Source organism: Aphelocoma coerulescens (assembly GCF_041296385.1).
Source record: "Aphelocoma coerulescens isolate FSJ_1873_10779 chromosome Z unlocalized genomic scaffold, UR_Acoe_1.0 ChrZ, whole genome shotgun sequence".
Classification (NCBI taxonomy): Eukaryota; Metazoa; Chordata; class Aves; order Passeriformes; family Corvidae; genus Aphelocoma; species Aphelocoma coerulescens.
This window is the reverse complement of record NW_027184085.1, coordinates 8,409,681-8,429,527: the sequence shown is the minus strand read 5'-3', so window position 1 is coordinate 8,429,527 and position 19,847 is coordinate 8,409,681. Positions and strand designations below refer to the sequence as shown.

The window sequence follows — 19,847 nt, the reverse complement described above, 5'->3', positions numbered from 1 at the left end:
TCTGGGAATTTAATACTGAACTCAAGGTTACAAGTAGGTATGTGTGTACAAGGCTGACTCAGAGCCTGAAATTCTGTACGTGACCACTTGTACCACACATTTCATTCAGATGATTGTCCTATTTTCCTTAAAAAAAAAAAATCCTCTAAACTGGGACACCTTGTTCAACCAGCTGGCACTGGGGCATTTGGCCCAAAGGCACTTTGCATCCTTCACCTTCTGGGTGGATGCCCTACCCTAAAGGGCATTAAGCACAGCTCTCTTCAGCTTTCCCCTTGGCATCAGGCCACTGTCCAGACAGGAACGCAAAAGCACAAGCCAGAAAACAAAAGGAGACTGACAGCTCAGAGCACAGAGCCTGGAAAAAACAGTCAGGATCAGTAACATTTCACACTGGTATGTGAGGTGATAAACAGGAGCAATCCCTCCTCCCAGATGAGCACCTTAAGGTACAGATGCAAGTTCCTTCATTGCTGGCTGGGTTTTGGCTCTACCCCACTACGCAGCCAAGAGCCCAGGAGGTAAAAGTTTCAACAAGGGAAAGGAAGAATTCCTCAGTATAAACTCACAGCCTTGTAACTACATTACCTCAAAAAAACCCCAGAAGATACGGGGTTTAAGTCCCATTAGTCCCATTAGTCCCTTAAAGCTGTAGTGGGAACTAAATACCTCTCCAATACTTTTGGCTGAGAGACACATATTAAATTTCTTGGAGGAGCCATTCCCTGAGGAGGACACAGTTGTCCCCAGACAAGAGATGGCTGAACCTCTCCAAGCCCTCCAAAGCTGGGCATGTAAAATAAGTGGGGTGGCCCTCAATGCCACCTTTCCATACTGAAGTTGTTGACATTTCAGGCAACTCTGCACAATTTTAGTTCTTTACCCTATTTAACACAGATTGCTCTAAAATGGTGATAGTTACAAGGCAAGACATATGAGATAAAAATACTGCTACAAAAGCATAGCAGGGATCATTTAATAATCCTGTATTATTCCTTAACTTTAAGTGGAACTTTGACCTTGAACAACCAAACTTGCCTAGAACGAACATCTGAGAAAGGAAGAATGTGGAATCAAAATCACACAAAGTAATGCAACCTCCAGATCAGACATCTAAAACAACTACCAACTACCACTACTCCTTTATCCTTTATAATAATCTGTAAGCTCCTGTAAGAGCAGCATGGTTAAACTGCAAAGAGCAGAATGAGATCCAGCAATGCATCTCAAGTTTCCATAAAAAGGGACACAGACGCTCTGTTTACTTTGTGAAAGTGACGCTTCCTGTAGCATATTACATAGTTAGGGAAGGAGGCTATTCAGCATTCTTAAAAGCCTGGCATGTCAAGTGGGAACACAATGCAAGAGCTTTAAAGACAAAATTAAGAGAAGATCCAAGCTAAGGGCTGGCAGTGAGGCTGATTTGAGCATCCATCTGGATAAGTTCCCATTCACCATTCAGCAGTGGAAGTCTTACCAACATAAAAGCATAACAGGTCAGCACAAACAAAATTTTGACGGTTTGATCTAGAGTTAATACACAAACCACCTGTGTTTTGCTAATTATTGCTAAGCAACATTAAGGCCCACAGTTTAGCAGAGTTCAAAAGGAATTAGGCATTGTATGGGTAATAAGAACATCCACAATTACATAGGATAAAAAAGTTTATAAAAGGATTAAAGGAATACCACACCTTGTGGTATAAGTCAGCCACTATATCATAGAAACATTTTTCTTTCTGATTGTTTTGCTTAGTGCAGAGTACCAGAAACCATGCCCACTGTTCCAGCAACTGACAGGTAAATTGCGCTAAGGATCAGATTACAAAAACCAAAATCAAACTAGATTTCACTACCTCAGGTTCAGGCTGCTCTAGTTAGCTTATACAACTGCATATTACATTTATCTTGGAATAAAAGCAACTCAAGCCAAACTTTTGCTGATTCACATTCACAAATGCCTGCAACACATTCAACTAGAATTGAGACACTGAAGTCACAGAAGTTGATGTGACACCCTCAAAGTCAGATCATCACAACAAAACACCTAGATTACTATCACCCTGAAACACCTAAGTAAGCAATTCTCTGCTGATTTCAGTGAACAGCTACCACCTAAAGCTAAAAAAAAAAAAAACAAACAAAAAAAAATCCAAAAGTGTCCTAAGAGGCTTGCCTTGTCCTGTTGTAAAGGGGATGAGAGAATGAAGGTCTCTGTTCACAAGAAGCTTTGCTCCAGTGGCAGGACTATTCATTTTAGAAGAGTTTAACCACTTTGACCTTATACCTTGGACTCCAATATATTATTCTAGTCCAAGTCTGATAAAATAATTGAAGATGTACAAAACGCAAATATTTTTAGCAACCTGCTTTCCTTGCATCTATAAAAAGCTTAATTTGTCATTAGCCCCATGAAATGGCAGAGAGATTCAGACAAAGGATCTATAATTACCAAGTCATCTCCACTGAAGTGCCAGCTACCATATGCTCTCTTCAGGAAACTCAGACTACTCCATGTAGTAGTAGTGCCTAGTTTATGAAACTTCCTATATCAAGCTTCATTTTGACAAAAGGGTGGGTTTGACTGTACCAGGCCTATTTGGAACTTTTAGCTGTTAAACTAGTGAAAATAGAAGGATAAATACAGCAGTTCGTAACAGCAGAGCAGACCACTATAAGCACAGAATTCGAAGTGATTACATGAAGCGATCCAGGTTTCATCTCATACTCCCTCACTTTTTAATTAAATATTCTTTGCAATGATAGGAACTGCTTGGAAAACATATCACTCTACTTTCAGAAGTGATTTGTAAACCTTAATCTGTTGATTGGTGTCAGATGAAGTCACAGATACGTTAATAATACGTTGCATCAGTGTAAAAGCACTTTCAGTGTAAAAAAACCTTGAAGGGTCAGAGGGAGATGTAATACAGGTTAAAAACTTATAAGCCAGGAAGGAGGAAAAGCCTAAACAGGTATCTTTGCCATTGCTCCTTCAGCAAAAGCTACCCACAAATAAAACACCTACCATCAGTATCTGCATTACACCAGGGACTACAATTTCTAGCATCTAGCTTCAGTACTGCAGAAGCTGGTATCACTTGCCAAGGAAAACGTCCCTCTAATTAGGCAAAGCTTCAGAAGTAAATCAACTATTAACTGTAGCACAGGCTTATATTACTATTACAGAAAGTTAGCAGAGACTTTGCCTGTGTTGAAAAACGTGGCTAAGCAGAAATAGATGGTCAAATGACTAAATTAAATAACCAGAGCACCAAGCTGGATCTGTATCACAGAAACATCAAGTCTGCCTAGTACCCCGACTACTACCAGCAGAGCCAAGTAGCTTTTAAACATGCAGGTAAAAAAACAAAAACAAACTGATAGAGTGACTGTTCCTGTATCTGCAGGGTAGGACTTTTCCTAGAAAAAAGAAGGGAATAAATGTGATAGGAAATTAATCCTACCAGCAGTTTTCACCATTTGCTGGCCTTTGCAGCAAGAAGTAGCTTACGAGTTTTTCACTTCCATTTGAATGAAGCTTTCAACTGTGACTTTTCACAAGTTACTACACAAAGAGAAGCTCAGAAACCAAGTATTAGATGAAAGGCAGAAAGAGTACACCTAGTCTTCTTCAACTTCTCTGAGCACCTGGTGTTCTGCTTAAGATTCAGTGCCTGTAGAAATACCTGTCATAGTTGGCAGTTATAAATATGCTTGTGGCAGCAGGAAAAAACTGGCTCAAATTCCACTCATTTTACTCAGTTGGGCTTTCTCTGGGCTGTGCTTTTTGTGCCGAAGTGAAAGAGAATTAAGTGCTTCATGCAGGAAGCAAAAGATTAAAACTTACCAGTTTTTACCTACAGAACCACAAATCAACACGTGCAATCACAATTAGCAGAACACATGGCAAGATGGCTCAATTTCTCACCATGGAATGCACTACAGGGACCTAGAGCAATCCCTGACACAGTTGCAGCTCCAGCAGTTTATCTTTGACATGGAATGCGATTCTCATACTAGTACCTGCTTGCAGGCAGGGTTTATTTTGCACTGGGATCTTGCTACAGTATTTGTATGACTACACTGAACAGCGGGGCTGCAAAATAAAGCACTCCTGTGGAACTTGAATTTACACCACATGCATCAGTCACCTTTTTGGGAACAAATATACCCTGGAAGGTGTCTCCCCAGAGATCTGGCCTCATGCAGCAAGTAGGCAGCCAGGCACATCGTCATTACAAGAGAAGAACCATCGGGGTTACAACATTCAAGAATCCCACGGCCGAAAACAGCAACTTGCTGCTGTAGTCAGATCAACTCCCTGTGTAAGCCTCGAGCTGCTCGTTGCTCCTGGTTCTTCTGTCAACCAGTTGCCATTTCTCAATCTTAACATTTGCTTGCTATTTTCCTCAGGATATTTAAGTGACTGCAGTTGCCAAGACAACCACTTCATCAACACCAGCACCTCAGCTCATCTATCTTGGGCTTCCCTTCCATTCACCATAACTTCTAGAAAATCAGTTGCCAAAACTAGTGATTTTTGAAATCTGGCTTTTGTGGTTTTTTTTAACTTTTAGTAGCCTTTCAGATCTTCTGTCCTAAGAATCTCAAGTTCCTGACATAGGAACTTTTTTCTAATTATACTCTCAGCAGTGAGGCCTCCTGTAAAGCTGTAAAAAAGTCTGATAGCTTAAATTCCAAGGCACTGAGGCAATCACAGAGGTAAACATCCAAACCAAGTTTATGCGGACCTATGCTGTCACTTTCAGTAACTCAAAAACTGAAGTCTCCTTTGATTTTGTTACCAAGAGAAACAAAGTCATAGAAGATTTCCTAAACTCATCTAGGCCTTGAAATGCACACCCACACACATCTTTTCTAAGGAAGGTCATAGAACCTCCATAAAGCAATCAGTAAGTAGATAATCCCCATAACTATATGTTTTAACTAAGTGAGGCTTAAACTGGTAAATTTTCCAGCCGTGACAGCCATGAAACCAAGTGGCAAATTCAGCTAAGCTCTGCAAGCAGCCAAGTCCTAGGATGATATAATACAATTTCCAGGAATTTCTCAATAGGAGAAGTATGGCACCAAGATCCTGTAGCACTCCTCTTCCCCCAATCCATCCACCTTAGACACAAACAAGGCTTCACAACTTCAATCACAACATGAGCTTTGATCAGAATTTACATTTTACAAAATATGGGATAAGCCAACAGAAGCTACTAAGTCAGGTCTGGTTAAGTTTTAACACCAACAAAGCTACCAGCATCTTTGTACCATCAACACCTGAAGCCACATCAGAGCAGCTTCCCAAGTTTCTGTCCACACGGCCCTCACTGCTGTGACTCAGATTTACAGCTGCGACAGTACCAGCTTTGCATCAATTATCACGGATACAGGTGGTGGCTGAACCATGGCAACATGGGATTAAGCATGGGCTGCAAAACCAACTTTAAGCTGGGTCAGTTCACAACCGGTGTTAAGTATCATGCTGTCGCTAACAGACCTCACTGCTGTGCTTGAGACAGGTCAAATGTGCCACTGTGGCATGACAGACATACTTAAAACACTGCAAAATTATCTCAATGCTTTATTAGTATGGATCTTGGTGATTTGCCATGGTTGCCACAGTATCATTGCAAAATGCTCTAAGTATTCCTTTTGCTGTACCTATTTACACAAGGTTAACAAAGTTAGAGAAGGTAAAGGCTTTATATTCTGCCTGAAACTCAAACTGTACATAGCAATCACATTAAGCTGTGAATAAACATTATTTTAGTGAATAAATATTATACAACAGCATTTATCAATGCATTTATAATTAAAGTAGTTAGAAAAGCCAGCTTTCCTTGTAAAAGGAAAGGTACCTTGCAGGTCAGCTGTAGTTTTCTATTTAAAGTGCTTGCTAAGTGCAGAAGTTGGCTTTCTGCCCATGTGTTTTAAGCTCAGTGTTGTGACATAGCCTGGGTAATTGCACTTGGGGTGACAAGCACAACAGAGCTCAGAGGCATGTCAGTAATAGATTTCAAACCTCGTCTTAACTGACTGGAACCAAATCTTGCCCTGCAAATGTGCCAGCTCCATGACATGCCACACCAGGCTGCTTCCCTGGCTGTGCTGCGGAGCTCCAAGCCCTTTCACGCTTCCACACTTCACATCAAATCCTACATGCTGGTTTCTCTATGCTGAGAGGCTTTATTTTGAACCTACTCTTCAAAGCAGAGGAGAGAAGACCTAGGGTGGCTGTAATGGAAGTGCACAAGAGGCTGGAGCAATTAATACAGTACAAGAAAGAAATCCCAGAGGTTGGAAGTAAAAAAGCAGGGTGGCTTCAAACTCAGTGCAGGTCCCTCTGACACTTCAAACAGTGAGGCAAGACAAGGGATAACTTTGCCTCCTCCAGTGAGAGGTTCACCCAGATTCTCCACAATACACTCTGAGATTTATTTGTGAAGCCTGCATAGCATACGTCTCACAAGCCTACATACCCAGGCCCTCACTTGATGGCTTTCTCTTCAGCACCAGGAATGTCCCCCTCCTCCCCCAGGTTAAGTTACACAACCCCAGCTTTATTTTTTGCTCCTAGAGAATTGCCGCAGCTGCCTCACGGACAAAGTCTGTGCAGAGGAGTTGACTTGTCAGTACATCAGGTTCTGTGCTAGGGCGCTTCAAGAAACTGCTCAGGCTTTTATTTTTAAAAACTAGGAATAAGCAGAAGTTCTTATTGAAAAAAACCTCTTTACTTTTGTGCTTAAGCACCCTGAAACCTATTCACTTAATTTCTTCAGCTATTCCAAAATTAAATACTGTACTTAATTAAATACGGTAAACATACATGTCAAATTTGTTTTGGAAGAAAGTTTTCCCATGAGTTATTTATGAAAAGCAAAACACTTTCTACCTACAGATTTAGTCAATTATGCTATTATAAGATATACATATTTTACATAAAAGTGTTAATTTATCCAGAATAATGACTATGAACCAGATAGAAGGCTTAATCTCTATTCACTAAATTACTCTTGTCAAAGAACATTTTGACAAGACAAGACAAAGAACATTTTGTAAAATGCCCCAAGTGTCTACAGGGCTCCTTCAATGCCAGCCCAGTGTCCTTCACATGAGCACCTCTTACAGCCACTACAGACGATGAACAAAGCATTGCAGTGGCTCTCTCATCCCGTTTATGTAGCATTTGTAGACTATTCTGGACAAGTGCCGTGCTTCACCCACACAAAGGGCCTAACAGACGACAGATTCTGGACTGTGCAACTCTTTCACCCAGTCTAACATCAGATTGTAGTGATTTGCATTCAGAGCAAATGTGACACAGCAATATTTAATAGTTTTACCAAACAGGGCTCAGATAAACACGTACCAAAGAAGGCTTGCTGGCTGTTACCTAGCAGAAGATGATGTTTGGTTGGCCCTAAAAACACACGAACTTTTCTTGGAAGAAGTTGATTTCCCATAACCCTCTTATTTCAAGTTGACATTGTATAGTAACTAATCTGCAAATTAAGAATCAAATTCAGTGCACCAACCTAGTGTTAAAAGTGGGTTTTAGGCTCAGCCCAAATTTCATTACCCTCAGTTTTTCTGCATTACTACAGTTGTACAAATTACACATCACACAAAAGCAGTCTAACAAAACTGAAGTCCCTTCTAAAAACATGGAAGCTCCTTTCCAGTACCATCATTATGTTCCTCTTCCATAAAACACCTCCTTCATAGTACATTTTCTTTTTACTAGAAAGAGATCTAACAGAGTTTAGATGACAACCATACAAAACCTACTACTTACACAGAGTTTGTTCCCCCTGTACTTGGCACTGGTGAGGCCACACCTTGAGTGCCGTGTCCAGTTCTGGGCCCCTTAATTCAGGAAAGACATTGAGGTGCTGGAGCAGGTTCACAGAAGGTCAGTGAAGCTCGTGAAGGGTCTAGAGGGGAAGTCCTACAAGGAATGACTGAGGGAGCCGGGGGTGTTTAGCCTCAAGAAAAGGAGGCTTGGGGTGACCTTATCGCTCTCTACAACTGCCTGACAGGAGGGTGTAGCCAGGTGAGGGTCAGGCTCTTCTCCCAGACAACCAGTGACAGGACAAGAGGACACCGTCTTAAGCTGCTCCAGAGCAGGTTTAGGTTGAACATTAGGAAGAATTTCTTCACAGAAATGGTCAGTAGACATTGAAAAGGACTGCCCAGGGAGGTGGTGGAGTCACTGTCCCTGAAGCTGTTTAAGGAAAGACTGTATGTGGCACTCAGTGCCATGGTTCTGGTTGACACAGTGGTGTTTGGTCACAGGTTGGACTTATCTCAGAGGTCTTTTCCAACCTAATTGATTCTGTGAAACATTCTTTCTAGAGCACAGAAGTCACTGCTCTGTACTTTGCAAGAAAAGGAAATAAGAAACTCCAAGACTTACTTATAACCCCAGCTATGAACTAATGCAATCTGAAGAAAAAGCTGCGCAATCCCAAATAAATTGGAGCATGCAAGAGTTAAAGATACAACAGAACTGATGCAGACGCCAACACCTGAAGAGTTTATTTCTGTCCACTAACCTCCAGCCAGAGCTTTCCTAGATTTGCTGTAGTATAACTTACAGGCTCTCCCTAGCATCATTTTTGTTTTAAAAGCAGACACTAGCCATCTTGGAAGTACAGGGTAGATGTAGGCAGGTCAAAAATACTTCACTGTTCTCTTGGAAAAAAAGTGTGGAAGTGGCACTTGCGGACATGGTTTAGTGGTGAACGTGGTGGTGGGTGCTGGGTTGGTGGTTGCACTCAATCTTAGCGGTCTTTTCCAACATTAACAATTTTATGTTTCTAAGGAGGTGAAAGTCATCCCCATGCTCAGCAAAGTCAACAGCTGCAGGGAGAAGATGAAACGAACAAAGCTGAGACACTAGGAGCACCAATAAGGTCACATGTGGTGACCTCATGTGAGCCTGCAGTCATGACTCAAGTACAGCTATTCTAGTTTAGGATGAGAGTTGAAGGAAGAGGAAGATGATGCCTAAGGTGGGTTTGGGTTCCAAGAGATGCCAAGACAAATGAAGAGGCCTGGTGGCATGATGATGACAGGTCTTTTGTGGCCAAGCATACCAGAGCCTTCCTCCATGCCTCTGCCATTGCACACACAGAGCTGATCTCACGGGATGTGGCATTAGCTGCTTGGACAGCAGGTGAGATCCCAAGTGTGGTGCATGTGCTGAAGACATGCCCATTTGACATTTCACTGCACCCCCACAAGGCACAGGAAAGGGCAATGTTGTGCTTTGGGATGGTTACTCATGGCCCTTACCCCAATCTGCCTTGATCCACTATTCAGCAATACATCCATGACTGCCAGCAGGAAGCTCCCTGGCTGTGGAAGGTACCACATACCTATAGCAGCCATCCCACCATGGCTTCTCACAGCTCTTGTTGACCGCCAGCAGGTTACTTAGCTGGTTTTTGTAGGCAAAATACGGTCCCTGGTTGAAGAGCCCAAGCATAAGTATATCACTCACGTTAGAGATGTGAACAAAAGTGAGCAACTTAGTGGGATGTGGGATAAGCCTGCAAGTTGGGTGAAAATTAACAGTGATTTATCCAAGCTGAACATTAAGCAGGCTGCTTTGAATCCGTGAAATTGGAGTATCAGTTCTAACAGCAACAGAACCCAGGTTTATTTTATAACACCAAGAAGGTGGCCAAGATTAGCAGATTTCTTATCCCACCCCTCCTTAGAGGTACAACTCTGATCTCTTTCCAAACGGAGCATAGTCATGGATGATACAGGTACAATACAATGTACTTAGCTATTACCGTAATTTAAAATAGATCTCCAGAATGACATATCACAGTTACTCTGCTGAGACTGGTTTTTAGCCCCTGATGAGTCTGTCCATAAACCTCTGAGGGTCAAAACCATCTTCAGTACCAAAAAATATTTCATAGTATAGCCAGTTTCAAAATTCAAAAGCCACAAATGTCCATAGCCTCAATCAAGTCTACCCTACCTTCCTAGCTTTCCTCAGTAGTGCTACTACCACTGTATTTCAGGTCAAAGCCATCCCAACTTCATCCACACAAATCAAAGACTGCAACCAGCAGGAAAAAAAAAAAAAAATCAGTTAAATTTCACAGAAAGTATATTAGTCAAATTTTGAAGGACATAAGCTTTCAGGTTTCTGGCAGAGACTGAGAAATGGAAATAATTCCATAAGTTGGTCTCAAAATTTTCATTTTTATATGCTCCAGTGGAGATCATACAGCAATATAAAATGCCTAGTTTTGTTTAGAAGTGCTTTCAAAAAAAAAAAAAAAAAAGAATAACAACAGGTCTTCTGTAGAGAATTGTTTAAACATGGCTGTGGTTGACTCAAGAAACAGCCACTTGACACTCAGAGAATTATACAAGAGAAGAAACATTACCATCATCCACTGTACTTGAACAATAAGTTTTCAACAAGAGTTGTCTTTCAACATCTTTCTTGCTTAGCATTTTGAGTAACATGGATATAGCAATGAAAAAATGAGGTTAGGCAGAAATGCCACTGAAGTGGCAATATCATTAAGAACAGACCAGGCTTTTTCCTTCCCCCTTAACAAAAAGTGCCATGCACCTTCATCTGAAGCATCTAGGTAGGGGCATTTTGTTACCACATGAATGACAAATTAGAAGGTATTTAGATAATAGCTACAAGATACTTAAAAAGTACAGAAAAGATACTTAAAAAGTACAGCCTCTCAAGTTATACTGCTAAATGCACTGCTGAAAGGTATTCAGCTACCAAGTGTGGGTACAGTTACTCTTCTGCAGAGAAGTAGCTGGGAACACAGAGATGAAATTCAGTTTTCTTCAATACATTATAAGAAGCCCATTCTTTTAATAAAGGTGAGTGCTTTTACAGATAGTTATTCTAGCCAAGATAAGCAAACACTTGCACACCAGTGTGGTTTACATCCATGAATAAGGGGCTTATACAAGCAGACTTTATGCAAGAACAAATGTGTATTCACAGAATGTATTGTAAGTCAAAGCTACTCCACTGCATGGCTTTTGTTTTGACAAGGCTAAAGAGGGTACTGCAAAAAAGAATATTATTTCAGCTTTTACCTAGGTCTGACAGCAAAAAGTTTCTAGCTACAGAGATGTCTGAAGATTAATTTAAAACTAAAGAGTTTTTGCACAATGGACAAGTATCTATCACTCAAAAAAATCGACCCAAATGACACAACTGATTAAACACTGGTCCTTGAACTGTTTCAATACTGTGGCAGAGGGTTTTACACCTTAATCTCTTCAAATATTTTGCTACAATGAACATTAAAACATATGTTTTAAATACTTAACTAGGATACATAATTCAGGGAAGAGTCATGGAGCTACTGCAAACATCCTTTACTGCTATCAATTTGGGTTTCTCAAACAAAAGCTATTTACCTGAATATCGAAATTAATTGTACAATTTTAAGACAACAAAGCAGTCCAAAAAGAACATATGTAGCTTTTAGTTGAAACTTTAAAGGGTAAGATGCAGCCTGCCTGCCAGGCAGCCTTCTCTTTCTAAACCACAAACACTATGATGCCTCGAAGTGTCACCCATTCAGCCGCTTTATGTTCTTATTGTTTCTCCAGGTAGAAGCTTCAATTTAAAACAAACATCCAGGAAGTCTTGAGGTCACATTTCTTCAAGACAAGCAAGATTCCAAAATATCCTAAACACACCCTAATTTAGTAGCTCTCATTTTTCTTCTCTTTGTAAGCCACTTTGGGCAAATGCATTTTAAATATGTCAGCAACTGTGATGATAGGCAATCAATCAATCAATTTAGTTACTCTTGGCTTCAACGGTGGATACACAATGCCAAAGTTATTACTATCAAACTGGCTGGGCGAGATGGGACATTCCCAGCCAGTCACTACCACAAAAGCTTAGCAAGATTAACTGCAATTCCCCTAACTCATAATGCTGGATAAAAACACTAAGGCTTTAAAAACGAAGCAGCATTCTGGAAATAGCTGTCTAGTTTTGTGTACATGCATATGTGTATGTACACATGTGATCACGTGCAGCTCAAATTATAAGAGCAGCTGTGTTTATGAGTCACATCACCTCTAATCCATCACACTGCAATGTGTAACTGCGACATTTCCCACTTGAACACAGCTACATTTAGGTTCAACATAAAACCTCCACCATTTAGCCCATACTATTCATTATCCTGAATACGTGATGAACATGCCATAAACCACACAACAAAACTGCACATCAAAGATCAGAGTTAAGGTTCTACAAGCGTATTTTTTCTGGCATTCCCTACCCTCCAGATGCAAAATAAGCATTGTGTAGTACACCTAAAGTGCTATTAAAGAGAAGGTACCCTGTGTGAATATATTACCCTGTAAAATAGTGAGGCAGCGTAAGAGTGACTTCAGAAACAGTAGGTAAAAATAAGTTTGAGCTTTTGAAAAGTTACAGATGTGTAAAACATTCAGACACCGGCATAACATCACTGCAATACTAGATCTAAAGGATTTACACACAAACCCACCCCCCCCAAAAATTAAAAAAAAACCCACTCTTCTAACACTACAGAGTCAAAACCTTCCGTTAATTTCTATAATATGTACCACATATAAAGCTACACGCTTTTAGTTACTATCTCTTGAACAGACAGACAAGAAGTTTCAAGAGGCACAGTTCATTCACAGTTCTTGCCTAAGAACAAAACCTAAAACTCAAGTTGTATTTCACCTTATCCAAGTGATGCCTTAGGTTTTAACTTTTATATTTTTCAAATTCTGTACTGTTTGGTGTGTGTCTCTGAAGTTTCTTGTAGCCTGTTAATTTCTGCTCTCTCATGCTAGGTAGACATAACAAAGCCTCTCTGGCCGTGCTTTCCAAGGACACCAAGACTGTCCCAGGCCAAAAGTATAAACCAAAGAGCCGCTAAGGGGGGGCAAGCTGAGGGGAAAAGTGAAGCTTTAACTGGAGAATTAACCCTTCTATGCAAATGAACCAAACCTTTAAAAGGGTGAAGGACTCGTGACCTGGGGTCCATGTTGGGGTTCATCTTGGCAATAGCCTCTGGCTCCCCAGGGGTTACATTTGAAGGCCTTTCAAATAAATACCTACTTTTATTCCCTTACTCCTGTCTAGTCTCTGTTTCTAGGAGGCCTCTCAAGGCATCACAAGGACCACTGTACAAATATTAGACAAATTAACAATTTACCGATATGGAAAGCTTTCTGTTTAATTCTAATGGGACAAAAGAGTTGGGCTGTGCTACAGCTCTCCTCTTGCTGTACAACAGGACCTGACTGCACATGATCTCCTATGTTCAGGCAGTATCAGAACTGGAAACCACTACCTGTACTTCTCAGCACACACCTAATCCTACCTAGATCAGAGGAGCCCTAGGGGAATGACTGGGAGCTGGCTACCACCACAACTTATCCCATTTCCTCCTGAGGATACACGGATGCACAGAACAGGCCACAGGATGGGTGAGTAGATTGTGCAGCCCAGAGGCACAGCCATCCAAAAAACTGTATACAACTGCAGAGTGAGGAACCACCAGGTATTCCCCAGGCCTGAAAGTCTGGGATTGTATCTGTGCTTTTGATCCATGAATCGACACTGGAAGAAGTCTTTTGCCTCCTGGTCTTCTGACAGCTTGGAGGCTCCTTGGCTTTTGAAACTGAACAGGAGCTCCACAGGCCCGGAGCAAGCAGGGCTCTACTCACCCACAATTCTGTGTCCCTTTGCTGTACTAAACCCTGCTTATTGGCATCAATGATACCTAAAGGCAACAAAAATAGATCAAATACCACAGAGAGAAACTCCATAGGACCTTGCAAAGCCGAGGCCCATGGAAGGCAGTTTTTGGGCTGAGAGTACCTCACATAATCCTGGCCTTAAGGATATTTTTGTGGAATTAAATGTCCTACCAGTTATATAATTCTAAGTGCTTAGAAAACTTCTATTTGCTTAATTTTAAGCTTTATGAGAAGTAGACTACAATACCAAACTTTTAAACATGGTGTTCATTGTTGCCATCAGTTATTGGAAAGTTCTCTATCTACTTTCTGCTCTGAAATATTAACACATTTGCATGTTACTTTGAAATCAAATCACCTGGAAAAAGCTGAGATACAACAATACAGAACTCTACACAGCACAGGGCTAATGAATTACAAAAAACAAGGATAACAATGCATTGACAAATATTTAGCCCCCAAATTACTTGATAAAACTAATCATAACGCTCAGTGGTTTTTTCCCCTTCCAACTGATGTGTCAAGGCTTGCTCCTTCAAGCAGGAAAAGTACCTTATGAAATAAACTGCCTTAAGAACCATGAAATAGTAACTCTAACAATGCAGTTAATTTTTCTTGTTTCCTTTCATGCTAGGTATATCCATTTTAATCTACCCAGCCTGAATCACCTCTGAAGGAGTTTAGAATATTGACTTTTGGTCTACATTAAACATGCTTCTTGACACAGTGTACTTGGTCAAACCACGCTTCTGAGTGGTGCTAATGAAGTTTCTATTTGTATAATTTCTCAGTTGTACCTTCCCTGAAACCCTGGCTCTCAGCACAAGAATACCATTCAACTAAAAAATTAGAATGTCTCTCTTTTTCAAAAATAACTAAAAGCTGTGTTGCTATGGTACAAGTGCACCAAACATTCAGGACCTCAAGCAAGCCATCAGGTAACACTTTCTAATAGTCCTGCAATTATCCACTGCTTGATCAAAGCATTGGGCAGAGGTTCATCAACCTCCAGGCTCTGAAGGCTCAAGCATTAAAAAAGACACTGGATTTCAAGACAGACTGAGATGAATGGTCACCTGAGATGGTAAAGATTTCACCATGCACAGCCCTCAGCCATCAAGATCTATCCCAGCTAGAACCTATCAACACCAGATTACAGCATAATAACCTTTGTTCTGGTGGTCCTCATTTATGTATCAGCTGCCAAAATTAAAGATGAAGACGTTCTCCTGCAATGTAGCAAAGGACCCTCTCAGATGAACAGAAGATGCCTATGGCAATAAAGGTAGCACTGATGAACTGCTCACACTTAGTTCTGCAGATTATGGCACATTCTGGTTCTCTGCTGCTCAGGCACTGCCTGCAAAACCAGAAAAACACATTTCCATCATTTCCAGAGCAATTCAGAACTACCACATAGCCCAATGGAACCTGACCTAAAGACCCATCCTATCACACCATGTCCTTCACAGCTGAGATAAGAAAGAAGCAATTGTCACTATCTGTGACCTGGACACGAAGCATTTGATTCTGAAAAAAATCTTGCCTTTGTCACTCAAAAAACTCAGCAACTGAATCTGATGTAAGCAACATCCAAGACATAAAATGTCTATCCACATTTCACCCTTACACTCTGTGAGTGAGTCTGGGACCAAAAGCCAAGTTCACCTAGTGCAGTCCAATACCTGTGGCCCAACACAACTGATTCTGCTAGGACTTTAGTCAAACTGGCAATTTCTTACTGACAGCAGCTGAAGGACAGACATTTGCTCTTATCACAACCTCTCTGAAGGACTTAACATCACTACCCCTGAACTATTTTTGCCTTGCCAGCAAGGAATGAGAGGTAACCAGTGCATGGAACAGCTCAACTCCTTCCTTGAGGACAGCAGTCAGGAATTTAAAGGGTTGCTCAAAACATTACAAAGCTATTCAGCATGACTGGGAGTACAATCACCAGGTAAGACAAAGGTTGACGTAACTTGCACTTCAGACATCCACCTTCAGCTGATCACATGGATGGGGTGGAGGGGGCTGCTGGATGATCCCTTGCTGATACAAGCTGATCTTCATGTAGTTGCTGTTCCTGGAGGCTGCTGCCCTTTCCATCTAGCTGGCAGTCCTAAACCATGAAGCACTGCAGCAGACCTGAGCATGCTATATCAGCTGATAAAATATGCTTAGATACTGTGCCTGAATTTTAAGAAGCCCCTGACTTTATTATAGCCAGCATGTTGACAACGTACCATTTAAACAAACATTCAAGGGGACTTGTTCTCTGCTTCAATTTATCAGATGTTAGAGTTACAGGACTTGCAACTGAAACCAGGATCTGCTGAAATGTTGAACCAGCTTTAGACAGCAGTAGCTTCTGTCAAGGAGGTGCAGAGAGAGCACTTCCCTCATTTCACTTTATTCAGCTAGTTCAACAACCCAGAGAGAAAGGTCGTATTTCTCAAAGAATAAACAAGGTGCCAAAAGTTGATGTGACCAGCTCCAAGAGCTCCTGAAACACAGATCAAGCATTTGTATTCCCAATCAACCATCCCCTTTATTAAGGTCACCTTAACCACAAGTTTTCCTCGAAATATTTATGCTCTAGCTTAACTAGAAGCCTGTGTACTTCTCCAGTTCCTGCCCTTAAACCACGCTTCAGGTGGAACACAATTCCCACTCCCACAAAGTTGAAAAAAGTTACATGCTGTAACTGCATCTTTCTAATCCTGCTTTCCTAACCTTAGTAAACTGAAAACACAAAACAAGATGAAGCTAAGTAGTTCATCAAGTTAACAAATCTGGAAGATGAAACACATGCAAGGTGAGCACTAGTTCAGAGCAGCATGTACTATTAATATATTGCAGAAGTAACACATCAAATAAAGTTAGGGTATTATTCTTATCTCTGAACAATTCCATAAGCAGAGCCTAACACATATGAAGACCTAACACAAAGAGAGCCAAGAATATCACTTCTCACGGGACTCCTTCTCCCGAGGGACAGAATAAGGGCCTAAGACCACTTTTTCAGTGTCTCAGAATTCAAGATGCATAACCAAAGATCAGACACTACAAAAATCTGCCATGCAGGGCTCCTCACGGAGGAAAGACAAGACAGAAACAACACATGAGAGATTTCAGCCATGGCACTTGAAGGGAATCCCACTGCTGGGGAGGGGTGGAAGCATCATGAGATCTCATCTTCCCACTCTCAAAACAACTATCACAGGATTGGTCAAAAGAATTTAGAAGAAAGGCACAGCAGTTCAGGGACATCAAATACCCAAAAAGATAGCACAATCATAATGCTGAGGTAAGGCAACTAGGAGCCTTGCTTAAATCCACACTTGTTAACACACATCCCCAAATTATCTCTCAGGCAGCTTCAGCTTCTTTCCAGGAACAACTGCAAATATGCAGTCCAGAGAGTTCTCCAACCAAACAAAACTATTTCGTTCAGTCGTGATTTCTTTGAAAAAAAATGGATGAGTAATATAAGTGCAGGAAGAGGTCACCAGACCATTCAGGGATGTAAAGATGACACTGTTACCAACCAAAGACTCAAGCGACTTCCTGAATAAGTAATAATGGAGGTGAGTCTAAGAATACACCTATCACACCTACATGAATAAGCCAGCCAACTCATTATAAAAGGCAAGCCTTATGCCAAAGCCTTCCTTTCCTTCCAAACAATGAGGCCAAACTTAACATGACTCAAATCCATCATTCCCCAAGCTACAGGTTATTTTGGTTTTGTGGAACAAAGCCCTTAAACCTTGACCTGTAGAGGCCAAGAGGCACCGAAGGTGCACGTTAGTCAAGCAAAGACATCATCCAAATTTTTTTTTCAGTTTGAGAGAAGCCAAAGGGCATGAAATAGGAGATGCAGGAGCCACAACTACAACAGTTAACTGCTGGAAGAAGCAAGCTCATGGAGACAATATCTTGCCAGAGATCAAGCAGATATCAAGCGGAGAGGAGTGTGCCTAATGCAACACATCTTCTGCAGGCATCAAGATTTTCCAATTGCCCATTTTAAGAAAGAAGTGTAACTCTTCCTCCTTCTCCAGTTGTTTTGATAATTTAAGTACACTCCTTTCAGTTCTTTTCTGAGGTGGCTGTGACAGATTTCTTATTTGCTGTACTCACAAGAGTGGAAATAGCAACCACAAAAGTTTTTTTGTATTGACAGGAAGGCTGAGAGAGGAATTGAATCCACCTTCACCTATTATGTGTTACCAGAGCCCTTTGAAGGCTGCCTTCTGAAAGTTTGGAGAGGAAGAACACAGCGGTAGAAAAACAGTTGTGCCAAACAGTCCTGAAGCCCACGGAGTTCTGATGAAAACATTGCCGTTACCCTGAATTAGCAATTGATGGGTGCAGCTATCACTGGATGGCTAGGAAGCCCCTCAGTTTGAAATAAATATCACAGAATCATTGAATGTTTGGGTTGGAAGGAACCTTAAAGATGATCTAGTTCCAACCCTCCTGTCATGGACACCTTCCACTAACCCAGGGTACTCACAGCCCCATCCAACTTGGCCTTGGACACTTCCAGGGATGGCACATCTACAGCTTCTCTGGACAACCTGTTCCACTGCCTCACCACCCTCACAATGAACAATTTCGTTCTAATATCTAAACTAAACCTACTTTCTTTCAGTTTGAACCATTCCCCCTTGTTTCGTCCCTAAATGCTCTTGTAAATAGTCTTGACCCATCTTTCCTGTAAGTTCCTTCAGGTACTGAAAGGATATGGAAATACGGGACTAGATGATCTCCAGAAGTCCCTTCCAACCGTAACAATTCTCTGAAATACACACAGAGCAGAGCCCAGGGGGCAACTTGGGGTGGAAGGCGAAAACTCTCGCCCTGCCCCGAGGTTCTACAGGAGGTTCTTTGGGGCTAAAAATGAAGATTAACAGCGCAGCGGCGGCTGTGGCACGGCCCCCCCCTCTGCCCAGGCCGTGCCCGTACCCCCTCCCGCAGGCCCGGGCCCGGCCCAGCCCCACACCGCGGCCCGTGGCGCGGGGGAAAGGCCCGTACCTTGAAGTACCCGCCCTCGTAAAGCGTGTTGGGGGGCCCGAAGATCGCCACCTCCCAGTTGTAGAGGTCGGACTCGTCGACCAGGGTGATGCGGAAGCCCTCGACCGGCTCCTCCTGCAGCGACTTCAGCTCCAGCATCAGCGCCTTCTGCGAGCTGCTCATCTGCTGCTGGGCCATGGCGCGGCGCGGCCCCCGCCGCGGCCGCCCCCTCGCTCCCGGTGCCGCTCCCGGTGGTCCTGGTGCCGGTGGTGCCGGTGCCGCCCCCGCCCCTCCCCGCGCTGACGGGCCCGCCGCCGCCACTTCCTTTTGTGACGGCGCCGCTCGCGCTGACCTCAGCGCGCCGCGCCGGCCACGCCCCCGCCGCTCCGTTAGCCACGCCCCCCGCCCGGGCCACGCCCCCGCCGCGCGCCCGGCCGTGCCCCGGCGCACAGCCAGGCCACGCCCCGCCTCGCCCCGGGCCACGCCCCGCCGCACGCGCGGCCGCGCGCCACGCCCCTCGCCGCGTGCCTTTAAAGGGGCCGCCGTCGGCCGGGGCGGGGGAACAGTCACGTGCATGGGCGTGGGGGTGGGGCGCAGCGTGAGGGTCGCAAAGTCACGGAATCAGTTCGTTTGGAAAAGATACTCTGAGAGTATCGAGTCCAACCTCTGACCCAGCAGCACCACTGTGTGCCACGTGCAGCTTTTCCTTAGGCACCTCCAGAGACAGTGACTCCACCGCCCCCCTGCGCTGTCCGTTTCAATGTATAATGACCCCTCCTGTGATGAAATTCTTCCTAACGTTCAATGTAAGCCTTTCCTGGCACAACTTGAGTTACGCCATTAGTGAATGCCCAAAGGAGGGCAGTGATGATGGTGAAGGGTCTGGAGGGGAAGCCGTGTGAGGAGTGGCTGAGGTCACTTGGTCTGTTCAGCCTGGAGAACAGGAGACTGAGGGGAGACCTCATCACAATTACAACTTCAGTGTGAGGGGCAGAGGAGGGCCAGGCACTGATCTCTGTGGTGACCAGTGACAGGACCTGAGGGAA

General features: G+C 42.9%; 1 protein-coding gene across 1 annotated transcript in view; it reads right to left on the bottom strand.

The window, feature by feature from the left end:
- The window catches only part of UBE2R2 (ubiquitin conjugating enzyme E2 R2), a 54,185-nt gene extending 35,072 nt beyond the window's left edge, over nt 1–19,113 (bottom strand). The window contains exon 1 of the mRNA XM_069001130.1: nt 18,823–19,113. Within this exon, the coding sequence (XP_068857231.1) occupies nt 18,823–18,999 (177 nt within the window). The 5' untranslated portion in view covers nt 19,000–19,113. The remainder of the gene's footprint in view (nt 1–18,822) is intronic.
- Between the last annotated feature and the right edge of the window lie 734 nt (nt 19,114–19,847).